General features: G+C 44.3%; 1 protein-coding gene across 3 annotated transcripts in view; it reads right to left on the bottom strand.

Moving 5' to 3' along the window:
• DVL3 (dishevelled segment polarity protein 3) overlaps positions 1-14,444 on the bottom strand; it is a 1,476,692-nt gene that overhangs the window by 555,792 nt on the left and 906,456 nt on the right. Inside the window, exon 1 of one of the 3 annotated variants that reach the window (XM_044070197.1) lies at positions 1,262-1,439. The exons of the other annotated variants lie outside the window; for them this stretch is intronic. Within the exon in view, the coding sequence (XP_043926132.1) occupies positions 1,262-1,424 (163 nt within the window). The 5' untranslated portion in view covers positions 1,425-1,439. Of the gene's footprint in view, positions 1-1,261; positions 1,440-14,444 lie in introns of those variants that run through there. 3 annotated transcript variants of the gene reach the window in all.

Genomic DNA, 14,444 nt, shown 5'->3' on the forward strand with positions numbered 1-14,444 from the left:
GTACTGTGTAGTTACTCTTCTTTGATACCCCCAGAAGTGACCTAAATATGGCTACTACCAAAAGATGGTGAGCACAGCACTGAATGCATTCACAATATGGCAGCACCGTTACAAGGTAATTTGTTAGTGTATTCAGTCAGTGTGCTGGGATAGTATCAAAAAAGCCCAAAACAATGTATATAATGTTGCTAGAAGCTCTGGTCCATCAATCTACAACCCCCTTTTCCCCACTGTTAGATTGAACCTCTGCTCCACGTTTCAACATAATTGTTCCAACCTGCCCAGAGCTATATGATCAACCCTGGGGTTAAATATCAGGGACAGTGACTTAAGACCAACTAGAGTGAAAAGCAGCTAATGGTCAGCAGGAAGGTACACATAGGCGGAATGTGAAAAAGAATTACAAAAATATCTGCTGGATGTTCCAGCATCCACATTCTCTGGTTCAGAAGGGTAAAATATCGTACAGTAAAGGAACTTGTTTACTGTACATCATCATGTTTAGAATTTATCTATTTTTTTTTTTTTTTTTACTAAAAATGTAAATACCAGTGGTCTGTTTGTGATATTTTAATAAATGAATGTATAGAAAAGTACAATGTATTTTTTTTTACAATAAAATACTCATGAAAGTAAACTTATTTTCTAAAGACTAGCAAATAAATTTAGTAATAAATTTTAACAGATGATGGGAATGTGTTGAATATAGCAGTAAAGGAATAAAAGATGTTAAGTCTTTTTGTACACACCTTCAGAACTGTTACACCAATGGCATTTTGAGGATGAAGTGGTAAGGGGGCAAGTGGACTACTCCGTCTATGAAGTTATTTCTAAGTCAAAATTCCCCTGATGCAAGATGCACAACAGGTAGAAAAAAATAATTACCAAAATGAAAAGTTATGAATAGATTCAAAAGCCCAGTTAAACCACTCCCACAATGGTAGATTTGCAATGGAGGATAGGTCATGTATGAACAGTGGTATAAGTGAATTATATGTTTAATACTATTGAAACAATGAGATACGATTCAGCATCAAAGAAAATTAAGATGACGGACACTGGGGGAGAAGGCATTCAACAAACAAAGCAGGTAATGACATTGGTTAAAATCCACTGACACATAACCAGTCTTTGCAAAAAAATGTACATCAATAAAAAGCTAGAAGCAATTACCCAAAGCTGATCCACTTCCAGGCAAAACAAAAGATTATGTACTATTTCGCCATCTATCTGCACCTTAAAAATGACTGCTACGACTTACAGTAATCAGTGTAAAGTTGTCTCGCAGGATGGCAGATAACAGGCTGAAGTAACAGAAGAGTACAACACACTGGGCTGCTTCTCCTGGGACATGGTTGAGAACGTGGATGAACTTCAGAAGCCTGGTCGTTTTGATCTTGTGAACCAAAGCACAGTACAACCATGACTACAAATGTGACACCACTAATGAGGTAAGACGTTATTAGGCAGTGTTCCCCAAAGCAGCATACCAAAAGTACAGCACTAATCCCAGCAGCTTCAGGCCCTCACCATCCAGGAGACATCATGGTGAAATGCATAAGGAAACCTGCAGTTAATCAATCTTCCAGTTCTCCAGTCTGTATTTACCTGTTCTCAGAAAGCACAACTTAACAGTGGTGTCAGGTTCACAGACTGCCTTATAAACCATGCCAATACACAAACTGCACTGAAATTAATGACTGCTGTTTTAACCATCCTAATAAAAGGAAGGAAATATTACTAATAAATCAATGAGGTTAGATTAAATTTTATTCCACAAGAAGAATTCACGACTGATATCTCCAGGACAAGTCACAGTTCAGGCATATTGATAACCTGTGGAACTATACACTTTGGAAAACTGGTCAAAACAACCCTTATTCTCTTGGAACATCATTGCTCTAAGAATCTCTTTTTTAAAGTCATGTTTGTATTTCTTGGGTTTTGATCCAGTGAAATAACTTAAGTAGGCCGTTCTTGCACATACACTCATCTCTTATCAGATTATTCACCTCTGCTGTCTTTAATCTTCTCCACCCACACATCACTCCATGGCCTCTGTAGCAACCTAAAAACGAGGTGCGAAATACAGTAGCTACTTTTGTGACACTTGACAGTCTGCCTATACTCTGTGCTTATTCCCTTTAAACAATCAACTGCTGGTATCATCTACACTGGCAGCAGGGAAGGTGTTTGTTTGCAGGTCAGAAAGAAAATTCTTTGAAATGATGTTAGCAACAGACCCAGCCCTCTCAAGAGAAAGTGATCACAACAGGTCTCACCACTCTATCTCCCACCCAATGCCTACCGCTTTACAGCACACAAATTATGTTACTGCCAGGTTTACCCCACCCACCTTATTTTAATATTCTTATTGTAGCTGAACACCAAGGAGGACTGTCAGCACAGTATAAAGCCTCAAGGAAGTCAAGTCTTTCTTCATCTGAAACTCGAGAAAAGTTACGCGACTGCTGACAAAAGTTACCCTACTCTAGTCACATGTCTGTTTCTCTCCAACTCCTGGAGTCCTACAGAACACATACACAAAAAAAGTATCCGTAGCTATGACAGAAATATGATATGACAGAAATATGTAATGACTACATGCTTGACTTTTTATACACTGCATACACATCATTTAGAACACAATACTTGGCAGAGGGATTTGATAGCTGCCACCGCTGATATGTTCAGAATTACTGTTGTCAGCTGTTCAATGTATGAGGACAAATAAAGTAGTTGACTGGATAGTTCATCAACTATGTAGACAAGATATTAAATTTGCTGAACAGATCATCATTAAAAAATGCTACAGTTGACTAATAATTAGTTAATTACATCATCTGAATTCAGTCTAATCTTTTGTAATGGGAATTACTGCCAGCACAATTTTTCTTTTTGTGTCAGCACTGAACTGCTGTGTTTGGAATTTCCTCCTTTGTTGTAGGACCGTGGAGACAGTAGCAACTTGCACCTGTGTATTTTTATGTTGGTCCTAGTTACACAGCTGCAGTAACTGATTAGAGAGTTTAGGATGTACAGGACAGTAGGGGTTGTTTTTCACTGCTAATGTGGCACAATGATGTGTACTTCCAAATAAGTTTTGGGATTTTTTTTTTTGTCAGTTTCTCCATCGGTGACTGGTTCAATTCTGGTTCAATTCATGGCATTATACAGACCACAGAAACATACATAGGTTCATAGGTTCATACTAAGCTATCTGCCCTAGGGCATTTATAAGCCTAGCCAGAATGTGTTTGGCTTTCGCCACCCATTTTAAATTTATTTTGCTATGCCCTTTTTCGAGGTTAGTATACTGTGCCTCTGTCTAACAGTGACACAGAAGTGATACCCGGGGTAAACCTACGATCTCCCATCCACTCATCAAGATTCCTCTTGAAGAGAGTCAATGAGGGACTCTGCCTAACCTGGACTGGGATTTTATTCCAGAGTGAAGGGAGCCTCTGGGTTATGAAATCTGTCCCTCCAGCATGTCCTATTTATTTCAGTGCTGAGGTTCAAGTCTCTCGGCAGAGCTTGATGGGATTTGGATTTTCTGAGGTGCAGCATGTCCATTAATTCGGTTGGACATGGCTTTATACGTCAGGCACAGATCGCCTCTGAACAGGCGGTATGCCACTGAGTACAGCTGGAGTTTCTTTAACCGGGCAGCATATGGCATCTGTTTGAGCCCTTTGATCCTCTTGGTGAGGTACATTTGGGGTCTTTCCAGTTGCTGCAGGTGTCTGGTAAGGTACATCCCAAAAGGCATTGTACTCAATTATGGGCCTGATGAGGGATGAGTAAAGAGGCATGATGACCTCCCCTGATCTAGATGTGAATCCCTGCATGATTAGGTGGGCTATATAAAATGTTTTTCTAACCACTTTGGCCACGTGGTTGTCAAATGAGAGATTGCTATCAACTTGGGTCCCCAGGTCCCTAATTACTTCTTCTGTACTTAATGGATTACCACCTATGTGGTAATTTGTGGGCACTTTGTTTTGACAAAGGGGATGACTATACACTTTTGGCATTTAGCTTGAGGCCATGGCTCTGGCACCAGTTGTCTGTTTCTATGAGGCCCTTTTGGAGGATGCTTGTGTTGGCTGGAGAGTCGATTATGGCCCAGTTTGCAGTCATCTGTGAACTTGGTCAGCCACAGTCCTTCCGTGTTGGCCTGTACCTCCGAGAAATATATACCGAACAAGAGAGGTCCCAGGACTGAGCCTTGTGGGACACCACTTGTAACTGGTTTGGAGTCTGACATGGCTCCAGCAATTCTAACCATGTGGGTTCTGTCCTTGAGCCAGTTTGCAATCCATCTAGTGACATAGGAGTTTATATTTAAGCTGGTGAGCTTATCTATAATGCCCAAGTGGGGTATTGTATCGGAGGCTTTTGCGAGGTCCAGGTAGGCTGTGTGGACCACCTTCCCCTCGTCAATGGCCTTGGTGACTCTTTCAAAGAAATCAACCAGGTTTAAAAGGCAGGATCTGCCCTTAACAAAGCCGAACTGGGTAGGATCCAGTGTCTGTAGGTCCCCAATATCTTTATTTATGAGGTCCATGATGATCCTTTCCATAGCTTTGCAGACCAAGCTAGTCAGGCTTATGGGGCGATAGTTTCCAGGATCCGTTGAGGCACCACCTTTATGGAGAGGGACCACTGTTGCTGTACGCCACTCTTTGGGCACATATCCTGTAGTAAGGCTGAGATTGAACAGGAGTTTTATGTTTGGGTTTAGCTCTTCTTGGAGTTCATGTAGGACGCAGCCAGGGACACCGTCTGGTCCCATTGATGCTGTGTTTTTTGCTTTGGAGAGGGCGGCTCTTACCTGAGCATCTGAGATGTCAGGGGGGCAGCACTCTGCTGGGACAGATATTTGCCCTTTTGGTGGGGGGGGGAGTTTGCACTGAACCTGTCAGCTAGGATGTTGGCAATGTCTGTGTGTTCAGTGTATTTTTTGTCATTTTGGACTAATTCTGAGCATATCTGGGAATTACCACCCAGGTTCCTAACATAACTAAAGAAAGCCTTGTGATTATCCTTAGTGTCCTGTGAAATTTTTCTCTCGAAGCTGGCCTTAGACAATTTTATGAGTGCCCGTAGTTTTTTGCTAATACTGATCAGTGATGCCTTCCCTTTTTGGGATTTTGCTCTATCATTTAGTAGCTTCCTCCTTCTATTGTATAGTTTGTTTATGGCTGGGGTCCACCAGACAGGACGTCTGCCTTTGGAGGATTGGGTCTTGGTTTTATTTGGGATCGGATGATCCATGCATTCCTGAAGGTGTTCATAGAATGCGTTTATAAAGGATTCTGCGGTCTGGGCCGTATTTTCCACAGGCCTGGGGGCTTTGAAGGATTCCACCTCTGTTTTGAGGAGTGTGAAATTTGCTTTAGAGAAGTTTTTCACTGTGGTTTTCTGGGCAGGGGGTGGGGTCGGGATGTGAATATCCAGTGAGGATTAGTTTATGGTCTGATCTTACCAGTGAGGGATACACTTCTGGTCTGGAGCATAGAGTCCCCATGTTGGTGATGATCAGGTCCAGTATGTTTTCCCCTCTTGTGGGAGTGGTAACAAGTTGTTCCATAGCATTTGAGTTTATAAATTCTAGGAACCTTTGGGCTAGGGTGTTGGAGCTAGAGTAATGCTCCCAGTCTATGTTTGGGTAGTTGAAGTCGCCCAATATAATGGTGTTTGGAGAGACCTTCATATTTTCCAGTGTTCTCAGAAAGGCCGAGTGGGGTTCCTGGGTTTGGGAGGGTGGTCTGTAGCAGGCTATAAACTGGAAGGCAGTTTTACCCACTGTTAGTTGCACATGGATAGTCTCTGATGCTTTGTGCTTTGCCACCAACCTGGAGGTGTGGGTATCTTTGATGAATATCGATACTCCCCCTCCTTTTGTGGTTCGGTCCAAGTTTTGGGGCCGAAAAGCATGATATAAGGTATAAAGTACAGTTTTGTACCTACCATAAATGTAGATGTCCGAACAGGATTGCATCTGCAGTCCTTACAAATGGGTTGTCCTGTCGTCAGGCAGCCCTTCGGTCGGCCGGATTCCAAAGTCTGGGTCTGGCCTCGGCTGGTGTCGCACTTCACCCGACGTCATAGCTGCAGTTCTTCGGGTATAAAGGCATCAGCCGACGCCATTTTCCTCAGTGTTTCTTGCCCCAGATGCCAGTTGCCCTCTTTGATAACTAAATTTTGGATAAATGCCAATGTTTCCAAACAGTAGAAGGCAAACACAAAAAATAATCATGTATGTACATATATACAAACAAATACACCATAAGAGATCCCCCCCCAGCTAGCTATTAGGTGGGCAAATACCCTAGGAATACCACAGAGGGGAAGGAGGGTGGGTAATCCTGACTGCAGATGCAATCCTGTTCGGACATCTACATTTATGGTAGGTACAAAACTGTACTATGTCCTTCAAGGATGCATCTGCAGTCCTTACAAATGGGTAGAATACCATAGCCAAACTAGGGGAGGAGGAAGAAGAAATTATGGTGTAGTTAGGATCCCTTGCAAAACAGCAGTGGCAAACCCTGCTCGGGATCTAGAGTATAAAGGTAAGTTATAATGCTTGGCAAATGTATGCACAGAGGTCCATGTAGCAGTCTCTATAATGTCCTTGGTAGCCACTCCTCGTAAGAAAGCTGTGGTAGTGGCTGTAGCCCTTGTAGAATGAGGCCTTATGTTCTGTGGAATTTGCTTTCCATGGTAGGAGTAACAGAATCTAATGCAATTTCCTATCCACTTGGAGATTGTCTGTTTGGAAATTGCTTTTCCTTCCCTTCCTGTTGCATATGCTACCAGAAGCTGGTCAGTTTTTCTATTGCCCTTGGTTCTGTCCAGGTAGTAGCGCAACTGTCTATGTACATCCAAAGTATGCAGCAGTCTTTCCCCCCTGTTCTGTGGATTGGGGAAGAAGGTAGGTAGGTGAATTGCCTGGTTTAAAGACACTCTGGATACCACCTTAGGCATAAATGTAGGATTAGTTCTCAAGGACACTCTATCTTGATGGAAGATTAGGAAGGGTTGTACTGCCATTAAAGCCTGTAGCTCAGAAACCCTTCTTGCTGAGGTAACCGCCAGCAGGAAAGCAGTTTTCCAGGATAGGTGTTGAAGATCTGCTGTTGCTGCTGGTTCGAAAGGGGGGAGTGTCAATTTTTCTAGCACAAAGTTCAAGTCCCATGCTGGTAATGGTGGTTTCCTAGGAGGTTTTACATTCTTAATTCCTCTCAGAAACTGCCTGAGTAGAGGATGTGAAAAGACAGGGGGATCGAAGCTGTATTCTGCAGAAATAGCTGATGCATGTATCTTGATGGAGGAATAGGACAGGCCTGTATGGAAAAGCTCTGCCAAATACTCCAGGATGTTGGCAATGTCTACCTTTCACACATCTTTGCCCCACTCGGTACTCCAAATGAGAAACCTTTTCCATTTTCCTGCATAGTTCCTTCTTGTTGAGGGTCTGCGGGCCTCACGGATAATGTCTTTAACCCTTTGGGATAAATCTGGGTTAGTTGCTCTTATGTAATGTTCCAGGCAGTCAGTTGCAGAGTTTTCAGGTTTGGATGCAGGATGTTGTAGTCGCTCTGAGTTAACATCAAAGGAATCAGGGGTAGTGTCCACATTTTCCCCCGAGACATGCTCCTCAGTAATGGGTACCAATGTTGTCTTGGCCAATCTGGAGCTATCAGAATGATCCTTGGACGTTCCTCTTTGATTTTCAATAGCACCTTGTGCATCAAAGGAAGAGGTGGGAATGCATATGCTGTCAGGCCTTTCCAGCTGAAGGATAGAGAGTCCACCTTCCAAGCAAGTGGGTGGTACGTCCTTGTGCAGAATTTCTTGAGCTGGTGATTGAGTGGGGATGCGAATAAGTCTATTTGTGGCAGTCCCCATTTCTTTGTGATGACCTTGAAGATGTCCGGGTGTAGCATCCATTCGTGAGCATCCGAGGTAGTTCTGTTTAATATGTCTGCTAGGATGTTTTCTTTTCCCGGTACAAAAATTGCTTGTAACTGAATGTTGTAACTCAGAGCCATATTCCATAGGTCCAGTGCCATCCGGCATAGAGGGTATGAATGAGTGCCTCCCTGTTTGTTGATGTACCACATGACTGTGGTGTTGTCTGTCCTTATCATCAACTGGCCTTCTTGGAGGAATGGTCTGAAATTCTGGATTGCTAGTTTTACTGCCAGCATTTCTTTTTGATTTATGTGCAGGTGCAGCTGATCCGGAGTCCATAAGCCTTGTATGCACTTGTCCAGCATGTGGGCCCCCCAACCGAGGTCTGAGGCGTCCGTTGTGATGGTTTGGCTTGGTTGAATGCTGTGGAAGGGCAAACCTGGGTTTGACTGGCATGCCTGAGCCCACCATAGGAACTCTTGTTTCAGGCATGGAATTAGTGGTATTTCGGTTTCTAAGCTGTGCCTGTGTTGAGACCATAAATTCTTTAGGTACCACTGTAGCTTTCTCATATGCAGTCTGGCATGGGGGACCAGGATTATACAGGATGCCATGAAGCCCAAGGCCTGCAGTACTTTCCTTGCTGTTAGTTTGTTCTGCTTTGTTAATGCCAAGAAGTAGAGAGGAAGTTGTTCTTGTTTTTCTGCAGTTAGGAATGCCATCTGTTTTACTGTGTCCAATTCTGCACCTAAGAAGGTTATCCTTTGGGATGGTATCAGTCTTGACTTTTTTATATTGACTGTGTATCCCAGGGCTTGTAGTAAGCAAATGACTCTTTGTAAGTCTTCTGTTAGCTTGTTTTTGTTGTCCGCTTGTATCAGGCAGTCGTCCAGGTATGGATATATTTGGATTCCCTGAAGCCTGCAGTGAGCGATTACTGATGCCAGGCATTTCGTGAACACTCTGGGCGCAGTAGATAAGCCAAAGGGCAATGCTGAGAATTGATAATGCTCTGATCCTGCAAGAAATCTGAGGTATCTTTTGCAATTTGGTCGTATGGGGACGTGCAGGTATGCCTCCTTGAGATCTAGAGTTACCAGCCAATACTCCTTGTCCAGCATGGGAAGAAGTTGCTGTAGGGGCAGCATTTTGAATTTTGGAACAATGATGAATGTGTTTAAAGCGGACAGGTTGAGAATGGGCCTCCAATTTTTCTCTTTTCTTGGTACCAGGAATAGTCTGGAGTAAAATCCCTTGCCTTGTTCCATAGATGGTACCCTTTCCACAGCTCTCATCTTTGCTAATTGAGCTATTTGTTTTAGAGCTTCTGTCTTTTGATTTGGTGGTAGGTTTGGCATTCCTCTTTTTCCTGGTAAAGTGTGGAAATGAAACCTGTAGCCTTGGTCTATAGTTTGCAAAATCCACTTGTCTCTTGTGATATAGTGCCAGTTTTTTGAAAATAAGGCTAACTTTCTGCCTAAGGGTGCTGCTATTTGTTCCCTGGTAGGCGGTGCCAGAGCCAAGTCACTGTGATTGTCCTGTTGCAGTGGTAGTAGTTGTGTCTGTGCCTCGTTGGTTGTTACCTTGCCACTGGCGTCCCCTGTAGGCACCTCCTCTGGATTGATTTCTGCCTCTTGAACGCCTATTCCTGCCTCTCTGAGTTTTAGAGGAGTCTGAAAGGACCAATTTAGGAAGGCCAGTTCCTGCTAAACCTTGGAGGCTGAACCTGTAAGAAATCTTTCACTGTTTGTACAGATTTTGCCTTCTCTTCCATTTTCTTCAGTACCTGTTGTGCAGGAGAACCAAATAAACTGACCTTATCCATAGGAGCATCTAATAGTTTTGCTTTAACATGATCCGGCAAGAGCTGTTCTTTCAACCATGCATGCCTTCTTATAACTGTGCCAGTCATGGCTGATCTAAAGGAAGCCTCCAGTGCATCATAGCCACATTTTAAGGAATGGTTACTAACCTGCTGAATGTTATGCACCATTTCTAGGACATATTTCTTATCTAAAGAATCATCAGAGGACAGTTTCTTAGTTAACTGATCAAGCATAAACTCCTGGTATTGGATCATATGAAACTGACAGTTCAATGCCCTAGCTGAGAGAGTAGCAGAGGTGTATACCTTTTACCCCATCTCTAAGGACCTGGATTCCCTTTCAGAAGGGAGAGGGTTTTAACTGAGGTCGGCTACTGCCTTAGGCCCCTGGGAGATAGTCTCGGGATCTGCAAAAGGAGCCTTGTATAAATGGTAATGAGTGTCCGGGACCCTGTAGAACCTATCGGGCTTAGCAGGGCTGGAGGTAAAGTATCAGGAGCAGTGCAAGCATCATTAAATGCATCATCCACAACAGGAAGAACTGGAGGTATAGCTAAAGGCCTATGTTGTGGTAAATGCAAAAAGGTCCTAAGCCTTTTCCTTGAATCTGAGAAATCTTGTCCCTGCCATTGGAATTGCTCTCTCATGGCATGTAAAGTTTCCCCAAAGGAAAATTCCTCTGGTGGAGAGGCAGAAGGAATCGATTCCTCAGCATCAGAATCTTCATAAGTAGAAAAAGGAGCCTCTGGATGGTCTGTATTGTCTGTATCATCAGAAGAATCATCTGAGGACACTGGCTCACATAGGTCTCTTTTCTGGAGGTTGAGAGGCCCTGTCTGGGTGAGATTGGGATCCCCTTATTAAAGAGATGAGATCCTCTGCCAGAGTAAGCATTTGGGAACTGGAACTGGGCCTGTGAGAGGGGGGCTTAACAGGCACAGACTTAGAAGTTTTGGCTGCTTTAGCCCTGGCAAAGGCCTTTATAGACATGGCTGCAGGCCTAGCAGCACCACGTGCAGGGTAGAAACATCCAAAGGGATGGTGTCCGATAATTCTTGTGAAACCACAGTAGCAGGTAGAACTTCAGAGGCCGATTCAACCAGGGTAGAAGGGCCTCGGTAGTAGTCATGGATTCGGCTGAAGATAGAACCGCTTGCTCGGTTTTGGCCGAAACCGAGACACTCGCGTTTGCTTAACCGTGGTTTCGCCGAAACCGCGGACCGCGAGTGTCGGTCCTTTTCGTTTCTTAACAACTTGAGAAGTCGGAGGCTCTGACGGCATTATGTACGCAAAATCTGAGCCGAAAAACTGTTCAGCAAACTCCGACCGACGTCTAAGCGTCCGTCGGTTGAAAGAAGCACAGGCTAGACAAGCTGCTACGTCGTGGTCTGGGCCTAAACAAGGTAAGCAGTAAGAGTGGAAATCTTTATGAGGTATTTGTTTCCCACAAGTTAAACAGTTATTCACTTTTTCTGACATCGGCTGAGGCAAGAAAGAGTCCCCAACGGGGTACTTAGCTTTTTAGAAGTCTTCGTAGTAGTATTCGGTAGTAGTAATATCTGGATCTGACCGACCGGCACTTGCGAACAGCTTCTGCTTCGGGCGCCACGCGGCAAGAAAGACTGAGGAAAATGGCGTCGGCTGATGCCTTTATACCCGAAGAACTGCAGCTATGACGTCGGGTGAAGTGCGACACCAGCCGAGGCCAGACCCAGACTTTGGAATCCGGCCGACCGAAGGGCTGCCTGACGACAGGACAACCCATTTGTAAGGACTGCAGATGCATCCTTGAAGGACATCCTGGTAGTGCTGGGGTGCTCTCGGGAGCCCTGAAAGTACAGTTTTGTACCTACCATAAATGTAGATGTTCGAGTGCTAATACAGCTGCAGTCATAACAGATGGGGTTCTCCTGCCGTCAGGCGGGTCCTTGGTCGGCCGAATTCCAAAGTCTAGGTCCGACGTCGGTTGTCGTCGCTTCTTCCCTGACGTCAGTGCGACAGGGGTATAAAGGAACCAGCCGACGCCATTTTCTTCAGTTTTTCTTGCCCCCGATGTCAGGTGCCCCCAGAAGGAAGGCAATACATAAATTTGTGTAATAAAGCAATGCAATATAATCAAAATACAGTAGTTGCAAGCAAATACACCATAAATGAATACCCCAATCAGGTTGTATGAGAATGTGTTAGCCTATAGGCCTGTCCCAAGAGGGGAAGGAGGGAGGGAAATCTGGACTGCAGCTGTATTAGCACTCGAACATCTACATTTATGGTAGGTACAAAACTGTACTATGTTCATCGTGCATACAGCTGCAGTCATAACAGATGGGTAGAATCCCAAAGCTAAGAAAGGGGTGGCAGGCACTATGTGGAACTAGGAGGAGCCAGGATGCCCTGCAAGACTGCAGTGGCAAAGCCTGCTCTAGTTTTGGAGTATAATGGTAGGTGGTAGTGCTTGGAGAAGGTATGCACAGAACTCCAAGTGGCTGCTTCCAAAATATCTTTGGTAGGAACTCCTCTGAGGAAAGCTGCGGAGGTAGCTGTGGCCCTTGTTGAGTGAGATCTGATGCCTGTAGGTACAGTTTTGCCATGAAAAGAATAGCAAAAGCGTATGCAGTGGGCTATCCATTTTGAGATTGTCTGTTTGGAAATTGGCTTTCCTTGAGCTCCTACAGCATAGGACACAAAGAGCTGTTCTGATTTTCTGAAAGGCTTTGTTCTGTCCAGATAATAACGGAGTTGTCTGTGGATGTCCAAGGAATGTAGTAATCTCTCCCCTTTGTTTTGAGGATTAGGATAAAAGGTAGGTAAGTGTATGGCCTGATTCAAAGCTACCCTGGATACCCCACTTTAGGCATAAAGGACGGGTTGGTTCGTAAGGAAACTATGTCCTGATGGAAGATGATAAAAGGCTGCACAGCCATAAGAGCTTGTAGTTCTGAAACTCTACGAGCTGAGGTAATAGCCAGAAGGAAAGCTGTTTTACAGGACAAATATTGCAAATCTGATGAGGCAGCTGGCTCAAAGGGAGGCAAGGTCAGTTTTTCCAGAATGAAATTGAGATCCCAAGCAGGTATTGGTTGTTTCCTTGGTGGTCTTAGATTTTTAGCCCCTCTGAGGAACTGTCTTAAGAGAGGGTGAGAGAATAAGGGTGGATCAGTGTTGTATTTTGCAGAAATGGCTGAGGCATGGATTTTGATGGAGGAGAATGAAAGTCCACTGCTTAGCAGCTCAGCTAGATACTGTAGTATTTGAAGTAAATTTACTTTTCCAGGATCCTGGCCCTTTTTCTCATTCCAGACACAAAACCGTTTCCATTTTGCGGAGTAAGCTTTTCTAGTTGACGGCCTTCTGGCCTCCAAAATGACATCCTGCACCTCCTTGGAGAGTAGGGTCTGTTGTGATGCTAAGGAATCTTCCATGCGGCTAGATTGAGTGTTTTTAGCTGGCTGTGAAGAGTTTTGAAGCTGTGCTGAGTCAGGAGAAGAGGCATTAGAGGCAGGGTCCATGGTGGGGAATGCGTCAGGCTCCTCAGGAGTGGGTACACCAGTGTTGTCTTGGCCAGTCTGGAGCAATGAGAATCATCTTTGGTCTGTCTGCTCTGGTTTTCAATAGAACTTTGGGCAGCAGAGGAAGAGGTGGGAAGGCATAAACTGTCATTGATGTCCAACTGAAAGAGAGCGCGTCCACCCTCCAGGCCTTTGGATGGAAAGTCCTTGAGCAGAATTTTGCCTATTGGTGATTTTTATGGGAGGCAAAGAGATCTATGTCTGGCCTTCCCCATGCTTGGATTATTTCTGTAAACACTTTTGGATGCAACTTCCATTCGTGTGGATCTGTCATATTTTGCTTAGGTTGTCTGCCAGCGTGTTTTCCTTGCCTGGCAAGTACTGTGCTTGTAGTTCGATTTGTAAGTCCATGGCCATGTTCCAAAGTGACATGGCCAGTCTGCATAGGGGGTATGAATGTGTTCCTCCCAGTTTGTTTATGTACCACATAACTGTGGTGTTGTCCGTTCTTATCAATAGTTGACCTGGTTGCAAAAGGTCCTTGAAAGCTATAATAGCATTTATTACTGCTAGCATTTCCTTTTGATTGATGTGAAGGTGCTTTTCTTTTTGGGACCATTTGCCCTGAATGCACCGATCTGTCATGTGCGCCCCCCTGGCGTAGTCCGAGGCGTGATGACTTGATTTGCTTGAGGCTTGCTGAATGGAAGACCTGTGTTTGTTTGGCATGCTTGAGCCCACCACAGAAATTCCTTTTGTAGACATGGAATTAGTGGTATTATTGTTTCCAAACTGTGGCTGTGTTGAGACCATAGGTTTTTCAGGTACCACTGAAGTTTCCTCATATGCAGCTTTGCACATGGGATTAGTAAGATGCAAGATGCCATGTATCCCAGAGCCTGCAGGACTTTCCTTGCAGTCAGCCTGGTGCAATTTGCTAGTGCTCTGAAGTATTGAGTTAGTTGCCCCTGCTTCTCTGGCGTGAGGTAGGCCATCTGGGTGTTTGTGTCCAAGTTGGCACCCAGGAAATTTATCTTCCGAGAGGGTATTAGCCTTGATTTCTTTTTGTTGACTGTGTATCCCAGAGAGTTCAACAACATTATTACATAAGCCAGATGTTTCAGAAGAATGTGCTTGCTGTCCGCTTGGATCAGGCAGTCGTCCAAATAGGGGTATATTTGTATCCC

The sequence above is a fragment of the Protopterus annectens genome, chromosome 4.part1 (assembly GCF_019279795.1).
Source record: "Protopterus annectens isolate FY-2018-M chromosome 4.part1, PAN1.0, whole genome shotgun sequence".
In the NCBI taxonomy this organism is placed as follows: Eukaryota; Metazoa; Chordata; order Ceratodontiformes; family Protopteridae; genus Protopterus; species Protopterus annectens.